This window comes from Coenobita brevimanus, chromosome 72, assembly GCF_032717465.1.
Source record: "Coenobita brevimanus isolate Jiangsu-jjx chromosome 72, ASM3271746v2, whole genome shotgun sequence".
Classification (NCBI taxonomy): Eukaryota; Metazoa; Arthropoda; class Malacostraca; order Decapoda; family Coenobitidae; genus Coenobita; species Coenobita brevimanus.
The window spans coordinates 4789076-4801982 of record NC_137025.1 but is presented as its reverse complement, the minus strand read 5'-3'; the positions used below and the strand labels follow the sequence as shown (position 1 = coordinate 4801982).

General features: G+C 40.6%; 1 protein-coding gene across 2 annotated transcripts in view; it reads left to right on the top strand.

The window, feature by feature from the left end:
- The window catches only part of Dlic (dynein light intermediate chain), an 83512-nt gene that overhangs the window by 48756 nt on the left and 21849 nt on the right, over nt 1-12907 (top strand). For both annotated transcript variants that reach the window (XM_080278050.1, XM_080278051.1), the window contains exon 9: nt 8934-9057. In XM_080278050.1, the coding sequence (XP_080134176.1) occupies nt 8934-9057 (124 nt within the window). The remainder of the gene's footprint in view (nt 1-8933; nt 9058-12907) is intronic.

The following is a 12907-nucleotide window of genomic DNA, read 5'->3' as shown; positions in this document are numbered from 1 at the left end:
GGCTTCATGCCATCCCGTTATATGGTTACCAACCAGCATTTTAAATGGTTTCCTTGGTTACAAGGAACCATTAGGCTTGTCATTGAGAGTAGTGCTGCCAGAAGTGGAAAAAAAGGTAATAAATAGTAACAGGAAGGAAAGGGAAGAATAGAGAAAGAAGGGCAGACAGTGAGCTAGAATAATTAAGGTGAAGGAAGAAGTAGGCATGCTACATGAAGTGAAGTGGATGATGGTTGCTGCCACCAGCCACCATCACAACACCTGTAAATAGTAAAAGATGTGTATGGTAAATCCTTTTCGGAATTCCAAAGCTTTTAGATAGGGCAGGTGAGCTAAACATGTTACTCTTGCTTTTTTGGGTGGGGGGGGGGGTGAATCCTGTAGAGATAAATTTATTCAGATGAATATTAAAAAGATGTTTCTCTTCACTTGTGAGATTATGTTTCTACTGTGACTGTACTCGTACAGTATGGTGAGTGCCAGTGTATTTATTATACTGTAATACATACACAGTATATTGTATTATAGAGGACATTAGAGGAAAGAAGTAATTAAGAAGAAAGAAGCCAAAAGAGTGAATGGAGGAATCCCATTAACATCTGTGAGGGAAAATTATACTGAGGAGAGTTTTGTCTTGGGCATGCTGAATTCCTGTGCTTTAATGACAGTAAGGTGGTAGTTGTGAGGAAGCAGATGTATTTGCGAGTATGAAGGACCAGAATAGTGGAGGACACAGTAGAAGTGAGAGGGAGAGAGAGAGTAATTTTTGGCTTTAAACAAGAATTTGCATTGTCATTGAGATGAGGTAAGGAGAGTTGTGTGTTTTATTTTCTTTCCATTTTGATATTGGCCTTACGAAATATGCGTACATTTTGTTCTCTCTTTTACTCTTTGCTTTTTCTCCCTTTTTGTTTTTATGGTTTTAGCACATTAGTAAACATTATTTTTGTTCCTTTAATCCTCTGCTTTAATCTTCTCTTTGTTGCCATGGTTTTAGCATAGAGAAATATATTGCTTTTAATTTTTCCATTAATCCACTTAGGGTAGGTGGGGTTTCCCTCACTTAAATAACTTGGCATTAGTCAGAATGGAAGCTCTATCAGTGTATGTAAGTGGGTTAATGTATACTGTACTGCATATACTGTACTGAAACTTTCTGTGGGTTCAGTACACTACTATATAATTCAAGCCAAGACATCACATGGTTGGTTGGTTTGCTGCATCCCATGTATGTATGTATTGAACTGTTTTTGGTATTGTAAGGAGATTGTTAGGTTGGCTCAGAGTTCATAAAGCCAAAATTAGGTTTGTTACAATGAGGATTTACTGTAATTTTTGAGAGAGACTGGAAATGGTGAGAGTTCAAATACCTGGGTTCAGTGATAGAAAAGAGTGGAAAATGTGCAAAAGAAATGGAAAGTAGAGTGACACATGGAAGGAAAGTGGCTGGTGCTATGAAGGCCTTGATAAAAAACAGGCTTGAGTGTTGCAGCTGTACGAGGCTTACATGAAGGTGTGTTAGTACCAACTTTAACATACGGATGTGAGACTGTGGTGAGGCATCAATATGAGAAGTCAGGAGTAAGAGCAGTGGAGATAGGACTGCTGAGGAATGTATGTGGAGTACAGGTTATGGAATACTGTACATGATTCATGAAAGATTCGGAGTGAGGAAGTATATGGACACCAGAATTGAAGAGAGTGTACTGAGATGGTTTGGTTGTGTGGAAAGAATGGATGACAGTAGAGTGATGAAAAAGGTATATCTGAACGAATTTGAAGGAGGGAGGAGGGCAGGTGGGCCAAGAAGAAGGTGGAGGGATATGGTGGATGAGTGTGTAAGGAAGAGAGGTATGGAAGTTGGTGAGGCTAAGGGACTAACAAGAGACCGAGCTGGCTGGATGAATTTTGTGTGGAGAAGCACATAACGTGATATCATTCAGATCAGGGTTGGAAAAAGTCCGATTTTTTTTTAAATAAAAAAATTCATTGCCATTCATTGCCAGACGCCATGTATCCCAAACGGGGTGGCCAAGGGCTTAGAGTTAATTGTTTTACAGGGAGGGGCACTAATCCTCCACCAACCCCACTTGACACGTAGGGAGATATAAAAAAAATAATAATTTTTATTTAAATTGGATGTGTAATGGATGCAAGAGCGTATAGAGGTTGGGGGAGTGGACTTTCTGACCACTACTTGGTGGTGGCCAGAATTAGGATTCAAGTAAGATGGAGGAATAGAAGAAGGGAAAGACGAGGAAAGAGTAGTTGCAAGGAGAGTGGAAAGGTTACAAGAGCATGAGAAAAAGGCAGAGTATAAGAGAGAAGTGGAGGAACGATTGGGCAAATATGAAATGGAGCAGATGGGAGACGTGGAAGGTGTGTGTAGGATATTTACCGAAGAAATATGTGCAGCATGTGATGTGGTGTGTGGAAGGAAGAGAAGACGGAGGGGGGTGCAAGGATCAGCGTGGTAGACTGAAGAGGTGACAGGCTGTGGCACAGAAGAAGAAAGCATACAATGAATGGATGGGAAATAGGGACGTGGAAGAAGTTGAGACGCGGAAGAGAGAGTTATATGTAGAAAGAGAGAGGTGAAAAGATTAGTAAGAGAGAGTAAGAAGAGAGTGGATGAGGAATTTGGAAGGAATTTGAGTGTAAAGTGGAGGGACTGTAAGAAAATATTCTGGAAAGAGGTGAAAAGAGTAAGACAGGGTGGAAGTGAAGTTAGCAGGGGAGTGAAAGATAAGAATGGTAGATTACTAGTGGAGAAGGGAGAAAAAGTGAGCAGATGGAGAGAACACTTTAAGGAATTGTTGAACATAGAGTTTGGAAGTAATGCGAGTATAAGTGGCTGGGGAATGGCTGGGAGAAGGAGGGAGGTGAGATGACAGGAAGAAATCAGTAGGATAGAAGTTGTGGAAGCAATGAAGAAAGTTTAATCGGGGAAAGCCCCAGGAATTGATGGAGTGTGTGGTGAAATGCTGAAGCATGGGGGAGAGATAGTAGTAGAATGGATGTGGAAGATGTGCAGATTGGCCTGGGAGGAAGGTAGAGTCCTGGAGGATTGGAAGTCAGGTATAATTATTCCCTTGTACACATGAAAAGGGGAAAAAGAAGTGTGTGGTAATCATAGGGGCATTTGTCTTCTTAGTATAATAGGAAAAGTGTATGGTAGGATACTTATTGACAGAGTTAGAGAGAGAACAGAGAAATTAGTTGGAGAAGAACAGGGAGGCTTTAGGAAGGGAAGAGGTTGTGTAGATCAGATATTCATTCTTAGATCTTTTGTGGAAAAGTTTCTAGAGAAGGGAAGAAGTTGTATGCGGCTTTCATGGATTTGGAGAAAGCATATGACAGGGTGGATAGACAAGGATTGTGGAAAGTGTTAAGAATATATGGAGTAGATGGGAAGTTGTTGAATGCTGTGAAGAGTATGTACGATGGTGCGAAGGCTGCAGTGCGTGTGGATGGTGAAGTAAGTGAATTTTTCTCTTTGAAAGTTGGGTTGAAACAGGGATGTGTCATGTCTCCATTGTTGTTCAATCTGTACATGGATGGGGTAATAAAAGAGGTACAAGGTAGGGTAGTGGATGTTGGAGTGGCCCTGGTGAGAGAGGATAGTGTTTGGAAACTCCCTGTACTGTTGTTTGCAGATGATACTGTGTTGTTGAGTGAAGACGAAGGGGAGCTGCAAGGCTTGGTGGATGAGTTTGGGAGAGTGTGTAAGAAACAGTATCTAAAGGTGAATGTAGGGAAGAGTAAAGTGATGGTCTTTGAGAGAGGTGAAGTCAGTGAATGTACTGTACAGTGAGGTTGGATGGTGAGGAATTGGAAAATGTGAGTACGTTTAAGTACTTGGGTAGTGTGATGAGTAAGGATGGAGGGTTGGAGGGTGAAGTGCTTGAAAGGGTACAGCAAGGAAGAAAGGTTGCCGGTTCTTTGAAAGCAGTGATAAGAAACAGGGAAGTGAGCATGGAAGTGAAAAAGTTACTACATGACAGTATTGTGATACCAACTCTAACGTATGGAAGTGAAGCTTGAACGTTGTTGGAAGGACACAAGTCAAGAGTGAGAGCAGTGGAAATGAGTTATTTAAGAGGAGCCTGTGGAGTCACATGGAGAGACAGGCTGACGAATGTGGATATAAAGGAGCGTTGTGGTGTGGATGTGGATGCGATAGGAAGCGTTATGAGGAACACACTGAGGTGGTTTGGCCATGTGGAGGGTGAAAGACTGACGAAGAGAGTGTATGTGAGTGAGGTGGAGGGGGGAAGAGGGAGGGGGAGGCCGAGGATGAGATGGAGGGATGGGGTGGAGAGGTATATGAGAGAGGGGGATGTGAGTCGGGAGCAGGGCAGTGAAATGGCGGGGGACAGGGCGACTTGGAGGCGATTTGTTTGTGGCCACCCCAAACGGGATTGAGGCGTCTGGCAATAGATAGATAGATAGATTTTTTTCTATTAAAATCAGATTTATTTTTAATGTGATTTTTTTTTTTTTTTTTTTTTTCTTTTCTTTTTTTTCCCCCAACCCTGTTTGTGCCTTTGGGGATTCTGTCAAAAGAATACTATACTGGGCCCTTTTTGCTCCCACTTGCTGCAGTGCATCCATTAGGCATGATTATATATCACTGTTCAAATAAACAGACTTATAAAATTGAAAATAATAATGTGAATGGGAAGTGGGAGTAAGGCAGTGCACCACAGGCTAGCACTTCTTGATAGGGGGGAGGTTATTCACACTGAGGGTTGGAAAAAAATAGCATATCTATCTATCTATATATCTGTCTATTATATCTGTAGTATTTTATTTAAATCAGATTTTTTATTTTAAATTGTTTTACTTAACTGGATTTTTAAAAATCATTTTTTTTTTTTTCCACCTTTATTACAATTTTTTTTTTTTTTTTTTTTTTTTTTTTTTTTTTTTTTACTAAGTCTTTATCTTTGTTAAATGAAATCATATTTTGGTATCATACATTTATTACCCAGAAGTTGCTATACAACATGAAAAAAACCTGCTGTATTAAAGGCTTTCCCATCCGGAGCATTTATTGTTATTATCAAAGAGCCATCGTTCCTCTGTTTTTTAATATATTCCTTGTAACAAAAGGCAATCACTGGTGCCTGACTTGATGAAGATCAGTAAAGGAAGAGTACAGGCCAAGCAGACTTGATGCATTTGTACAATACACATCCATCAAAGTCACTTCTTCATTTTTACTGTATTTATATAAAAAAATCCATTTTGATTTAAATAATGATTTTTTCACTGATTTAAATTGATTTAAGTCACATGATTTAAATCATTTAATTTAAATCATAACAACCCTGATTCAGATTGACTCTACCAGATAGGTATATGTGAAGCTACAGAATATCGTGAAATTTTTTTGTCCTATCTGATGGGGCCAGGATTTCGTGGGCTTGAAAGATGAATGAATGGAAGCATGGCCCATTGAATTGGGCAAACTTGGCTGTCTGGATGTTGCTACTCCTCACCCTGCCCTAGGGTGGGAAAGGAGGTCCAGATGATGATGATGATGGTATATTCTTGTTACTGTGTAGTAAGAAGTTAGATGTCATTAAAGGTATGGCTGTTAGTATTGGAAATAGAAGAAAAGGTGTTTTAATTTGGGTTTTCTATCCCTGTGTTGATTTTTATTTTCATAATTTTACTGAGCATTAGAAAATTTCACACCACCATACCTCACACTCCCATGCTACACACAGCATCACTACATACACATTACACTGTCACACCACACTCTGCTTCATTGCATGCACACCCCACACTACCACATCGGTGGTAGGAGTTGGCTACCGTCTTCCACTCGTTTGATCTGCTGCCTACCTCATCATTCCCTTTCTCACTCTGTCACTGTGTCTACCTTCTTCTCACTTTCCTTCCTATCACTTTTATATATATATATATATATATATAAATATGTGGGGGGGCTCACCATCCACTCGATGTCATGCTGCTTTGGGTGTCTGCACTTTCCTCTCTTCCATCCTTCCTCATCTGTCTTTCTTTCCTTCATTTGTTCCTCATCCTTCTGCCTATAGGTGACTTTACACTTCCTCTTCAGTCTTTCTTTTCCTTCATTCTTTCCTCTTCCTTCTGCGTATTGGTGACTCTACACTGAGTGACAAGCGAAATGGTTTCCTGTACACCGGGAAACCATTTCCAATGCTGGGTGGTAACGATATAACCAGATTAAGGTGCCTAGTGGTATAGTGGGTAATTAAGGCGCTCCAGTCGGATTGAGCCTGTGTAGGTTTATATCCAAAGGGTGGTTGGGGTTTACTGCTTACATAATGCCACTCATGGATGAGTGAGGTTTGTGTCTCTCATCTTAAATGTCAGAACCAACTTGCCTAGCCTCAGGCTTCTACACTCCTCATGGGGCAACATAGGATTGGATAATCAATGGATGGATGGATTTCTTCATTCCACTTCAGGTGGCTCTGTGCTGAAGTGACAAGCCTATTGGCTTCTTGTAAGCCAGGAAACCATTTACGGTGCTGGGTGGTGGCCATATAACCAAATTATGGGGTAAAGTGGAACCTACCATGATGCCCCTGTTAACTGGGTGGAAAAATGCATATGTGGCATCACCCAGGAACCAAACCCCCATACTTTACCCCTCGCCTTACTGTGGCGATGCATTGTCAGCCACAAGGGAACATTGGTTCACTGTATGAGACTGCCCTGCAGGGGCAGTTGCTTGCTTGTGGTTGGTATGTATGTCTGCACAGCCAGGCAGACTGGAGTTGATCAACAACAAAAACAATTCATAACTCTGCCCCACACTGCCATATCACACACTACTGCACTGCACTCTACATACTATTACATGACAGTTCTTACTGCCGCAACACATACTGCCACAGTTAACCATCCATCCATTCATCCATCATCCAGTCCTACGTTGCCCCATGAGGAACGTAGGAGCCCGGGGCTAGGCAAGTTGGTCCTGACATTTGAGAGTGACCAGCCTCACTCATCCCTGAGTCACATTACGTGAGCAATGAACACAAACTACCCATCCATCCATCATCCAATCCTACTTCGCCCCATGAGGAGCATAGGAGCCCGTGGCTAGGCCAGATGGTCCTGACATTTAAGATGAGAGTGACCAGCCTCACTCATCCCAGAATGACATCACATGAGCAGTAATCCCCAATCATCCCTTGGATATAAATCTTCACCAGCTCAATCCAATTGCAGCGCGTTAATTGCCTATTAAACTAACAGGCGCCATAATTTGGTTATATGGTTACCACCCAGCGTAGTAAATGGTTTCCTGGTGTACAGAAAACCATTTGGCTTGTCACTCAGTGTAGAGTCACCCACAGGCAGAAGGAAGAGGAAAGAATGAAGGAACGAAAGACAGAAGAGGGAGTGTAAAGTCACCCGTAGGCAGAAGGAAGAGGAAAGAATGAAGGAAAGAAAGACAGAAGAGGATGGAAGGAAAGAAGGATGGAGGAGAGGAAAGGGCAGCCTTGGATATAAATCTTCACTGGCCTAATCCAATTGGAGCGCCATAATTACCCACTAGACCATCAGGTGCCAAAATTTGGTTATGTGGTTACCACTGAGCATGGTAAATGGTTTCCTGGTGTACAGGAAACTGTTTGGCTTGTCACTTAGTGTAGAGTCACCCACAGGCAGAATGAAGAGAAATGAATGAAGGAAAGAAAGACAGAAGACACATCATACAGTGCCTCACCACACACTGTCGCATTATGCATTTACCTCAGTCACACTTCATTTCATATCACACATCACCGCATCACACTGCCACATCTTATTATAATACCTTGCACACATACACATCTCACATTGTCGTATTTAACCAAATATTGGGGTGATGTGGAACCTGCAGTAATGCCGCTGTTAACTGGATGGAGAGATGCAAATGTTGTGTCAGTCTGGGAACGAAACTTCCTCACTCATCCCTGTTCCGTGCTTTGACAAGGTGCTATCTACCACAAGGAAACGTTGGTTCACTGCATGGGATGGTCCTTCAAGGGCAGTTTCTTTCATGCCATTGGCAGTCTGTTTGACTATATAGATTGGAGTTATGGAACTTGACAACAACAGTGTCTCACCATATGCTCACCTCAGCACACCTTATGCTTTTCTAACATCCTGTATAATTTTGTAAATCGTTAAGTTTCAGAAGGCTCCAACATGCTTGCATGCGTCGGCCTTGGTCACCTTGTGGCAGCCCTCCATGCTGCTCGATCGCTGGTAGCCTCCCTGTTTAGTTCCTTATCCCTGAGGTCATACTGACCTCGTTCTAGGTCTTTTTCTTTCTACCCAGCCCCCAACATTAACATATCTCACTTTCTGCACCCAGTTATCATCCCCCATCCTTTCCACATGCCAAACCATCTCAGTTTACCTCTTCTTATCACAGCACCAATACACTTCAATCCCATCCTACCTCTCACCTCTTCCATTGTAAACCTAACCTCCCTCAGGCCTTGCACTCAGGGACGCACTGCACATCCATGTAATCATTGCCATTTCTATACGTTTGAGCCTGTGAATATCTTCTTCCTTTACTGCCCAGGTCTCACTACCATACAGCATTACACTCCTAATGCATGCTGCATACAAAGAGCCCTTAGCATGGAGGGAGAGCCCTCAGCTCCCTGAACTTCAAAAATTAAATGAAACAAAATGAAATTATGGGTTTATAAATCAAATGTCTGGGGAGTCTATTGTAATACCACCATCACCCACCACAACTCGAAGTACCTTTGCCAACTTCATCTGTGATTTGTAGTCTACTCCAGCTTCTCCTCTGTTGTAAACCCATTGCTATTTTTTTTCTTAGTTGTAATTTCGTTTGTTAATATCTTAACCTGTTATAAGTCTCCTTTGCTGACCACTTCCTGTACTGCCTTGCTGTGCAGATTGAGAGTGGGAAGGCTGGCGTAACTGCACCCAGTGAAGGAGTGTTGGCCAACTTCTTCAACTCACTACTGAGCAAGAAGACAGGAACCAACTCGCCATCACCTGGGGCCATCAAAACCAACGGTAAGTAAGCACTTCATGAATTTTTCTAAGGTACAGGTATTAAGTGTGACCTTGTTTTACTCTTACAGTGCCCTGAACTTCTCAGATGGAAGAATTATATTCACATATCAGGTGATAGATTTGGCCCAACTTAACCCAGTATGCAACATATCTATTTGTTGGTATGATTCTTCCATTAGTTATTATCCTTTTAGCTGAGTTGATTGTGGGTACCTTGGTTTATATGTGCCCCTATCCTCCCTTGTTTTCATTTAGGCTTTGGTTTGGATATGTGGAGAGGATGGGGGATGATAATTGGGTGAGGAAGGTGAGAAGTGTTAATATTGGGGGTGGGGTTAGGAGGGGTAGACCGAGAAAGACATGGGACGAGGTCATTAACCCTTTAACCGCGGGCTTGATTTGCTTTTTCTTGCGGCACCCGCGGGCATATTCATGCTCCGACAGACTCTCTAAAAATATTTGCCAAAAATCAGTTATTAGTCCTAGAATATTAAAATCACAAATGCTTATGGCACATACCTTCAGCTTTCTCCTGGGGTGTTTGTTGAGCCTTCGTCGAGTACCATAGGACTTGTGGAGACCTCTGAAGTTGGGTAACGAAGTCTCCACTTTACACTTCCCGACAACCCGTAATATGATTACCACAGCGTGATATTATCACTAGAAACACTGTTCTGTGATTCTCAAATAGTTTGGAATCCATATTAAAAAAAAAAAAAAAAACTGTGAGAGCAATGAAAATTACGAGGGCGTATGACCTTCACACTTGCGCTAGTTCGCCACTGGTGTTGTCATTTATTATTCATAAAAACACTCGCAGTTTATATTTCTATTGCTATATAACACTTATATATATCTACAGTCTTTATCCATAAGTTTCCTTCAGTAATAGTAGTTTATTGTCACTGTAGGCATTCGATTTCTTTCCGTAAAAATATGTAGCATTCACTTTCTCATCCTGTATACTAGCATTGAGAGTGAATGTCACTTTCACCTTCACTCTCATAACTCTTATTATTCATACATGCTAGAGTGAATCTTTCACTTTCATTACTCTTAATATATGTACTCGTATTCTTATAATACTACTCATTTACATTTCTATTTATGTTCTCTATTTTATTTACATTATTTACATTTCTATTTTATTTACACTGTGTTATGCACTGTCACTTGAAGTAACTTATAAAACTATTTTCCACTGTTCACTTATATTTACATTCATTGCTTTCACTTGCTGTTTACACATTATTTACACATTATTTACAATTCCACTTGCACTGTTTTACTCAACAGAAAGATCGTAGTCACTCTCTTTCAATTGGCAGCCCTTTACCTCTTTCCACACGAGGTTTAGTAGGAGGTAAAGGTCACAGGGCCCTTTGCATGGGGCTAAAAAGCGGCAGGAAGTTAGCAGGAGCAAACAGACGTACCTTCACCTTGGAAGATGACAGTGAACTGATAGGGGTGGGCCGGGGTGGCCTACCTAGGGAAATGCATTACTGCCAACGTCAGCCTCTTGACAGCTGCTAATATATATAGCAGTGAAATGATTGGCAGGAAATCTAGACAATACATTATAAATTAGGTAGTTCCAGGTGAATGTAAATATCACTTAGGCTTCTCCCTTCCCTCCTTATACAGTACAAGTCCCATTATTCGGCATTTATGGGACCAGGATGATGCCGAGAAATTAGATTTGCCGAATAATCAAAAACCTACCCACTCAGTACATTAAATATATTGGTGAACACTGTCATCACCACTTATGGTACGGTATTACAACTGTGTTTTGAGAGAGTACTGTATACTGTACAATACTGCAATCAATACAGTACTATACCTGAATCTGAAATATATATATATATAAATTAGTGAACATATACAAGGGTAATGACACAGTAGGCCTACAAGTCAGATAACACTTCCTGGATGGCCGAAATGATACGTAATATTACCTACCAGCTTAGAACATCACTTGTATTGGTAAAGTCATCACCACTTATATTATTACAAATATGTTTGGAGTGAGTACTGTATACAGTACTTTTTCCAAGCAAAATAAAATAGTCGGAAAATTGCATAAAATAAAGTAAAGGGATCTGAATTGGTAAGGTCTTTCTGATGAAAGTTATAACTTACATTTAGCACTCACTCTTTTGTTCGTTTTTTTGTTTACATGTGAAAGGAGAGTACTGATGGAAACAGTAATGTATTCCATGAACCCCTTAATAACCTCCGACATTGAACAACCTTGTACAGTACCGATGTCGAGTTAGTGAGCTATGAAAAAACTGTGAACAATTATGGGAATGGAACGAAGGTCACTGGTATGTTTACACGACTCTACACTACGATTCCAAGCAGTCAGGGGGTCAGTTAATCTCAGATATTTTCGCCCATTTGGTGAATGCACCGTAACTTTATCAATTCTCCAGTCAGTCATAGAGAATCATAGCATGGGTTTAGGAAGCTAAATAACACATTTCTAGGTGCGCCAGACGATTATCTTCACATCTTATAAGAAAATGGAAGAAATTAAATCCCTCTCTGAGTACGTAAAGTTCTTCCATTCTTCTGAAATAAATTTATTTTTCTTAAAGATGGGAAAATAATCGTCTGGCTCAGCTAGCAATGTGTTATTTAGCTTCTTAAACCCACACTATGATTCGCTATGAGTCACGGAAAGATTGATAAAGTTACAGTGTATTTACCAAATGGGCGAAAACATCTGAGATTAACTGACCGCCTAACTGCTTGGAATCGTAGCGTAGTCATGTAAACATACCAGTGACCTTCGTTCCCTCCCCATAATTGTTCAGTTTTCTTTATAGCTCACACTAACTTAACATCACTGACATCGGTACTGTAAAAGGTTGTTCAGTGCCGGAGGTTATTAAGGGGTTAATGGGATATATTACTGTTTGCATCAGTGCTCTCTCTTTCACATAAAGCACAAAAACAAACAAAAGAATGAGCACTAAATGTACGTTTAACTTTCATCAGAGAGACCTTAGCAATTCATATTCCTCCAGTTTATTTTTAAGTATTTTTCTGACTTTAAGTTAGGTTAGGTTTGGTTAAATTATTAGGTACAGTTAAACTGGGTTAGGTTAGGTTCAGCTAAACAGGACAGTCCCACCATTATGCTGAGGAATAAAAATACTAGAGCTGTCACAGCCGTACAGCTAAAAACAACGGGGAAACTGATTTAACAAGCAACATTTATTTATGGGTAATGCATTACAGTGTCAGTGGTTCATGGGCTACTCAATTACCGGTAAGTGTCATTTTCATCAAGACATCAAGAATGAAAGAATTTCAAGAATTAGCGTGGGGGCTTGGAATGTAACCCTCGCTAATTTGGTGGGGGTGGTTACTGTAGTGTATGATACTGTGCAATATTGTAATCAATACAGTACTATACCTGAATCTGAATAAAAATATAGAAACTAGTGAACATACAGAAGTGTAATGAAACATTAGGCCTACAAGCCACAGATAACACTTCCTAGACTGCCGAGATGATTCCGGACATCTGCCGAGCAATCAGTGATTTTCGTAAATGGGACTATTTCTCAAAACTGCCGAAATGTTGGATCTACCGAACAATCAGCTGCCGAATAATAGGACTTTTACTGTATATACTATTAATACGAGAATAGATTATACGGCATATTTCAAGGGGAAATAAACAGGGAAAATTAGCAAACGAGTGCACATGAGGTGTTGTCAGGTGATAATTAGCCAATTCCAGGTGTATGGCACTCTCACTTACCTTATTTCTTTTTGGTATATATTATTTGGTATAAGAATAGGGCATAGGGCTTATTTCAATGGATGAAATCAG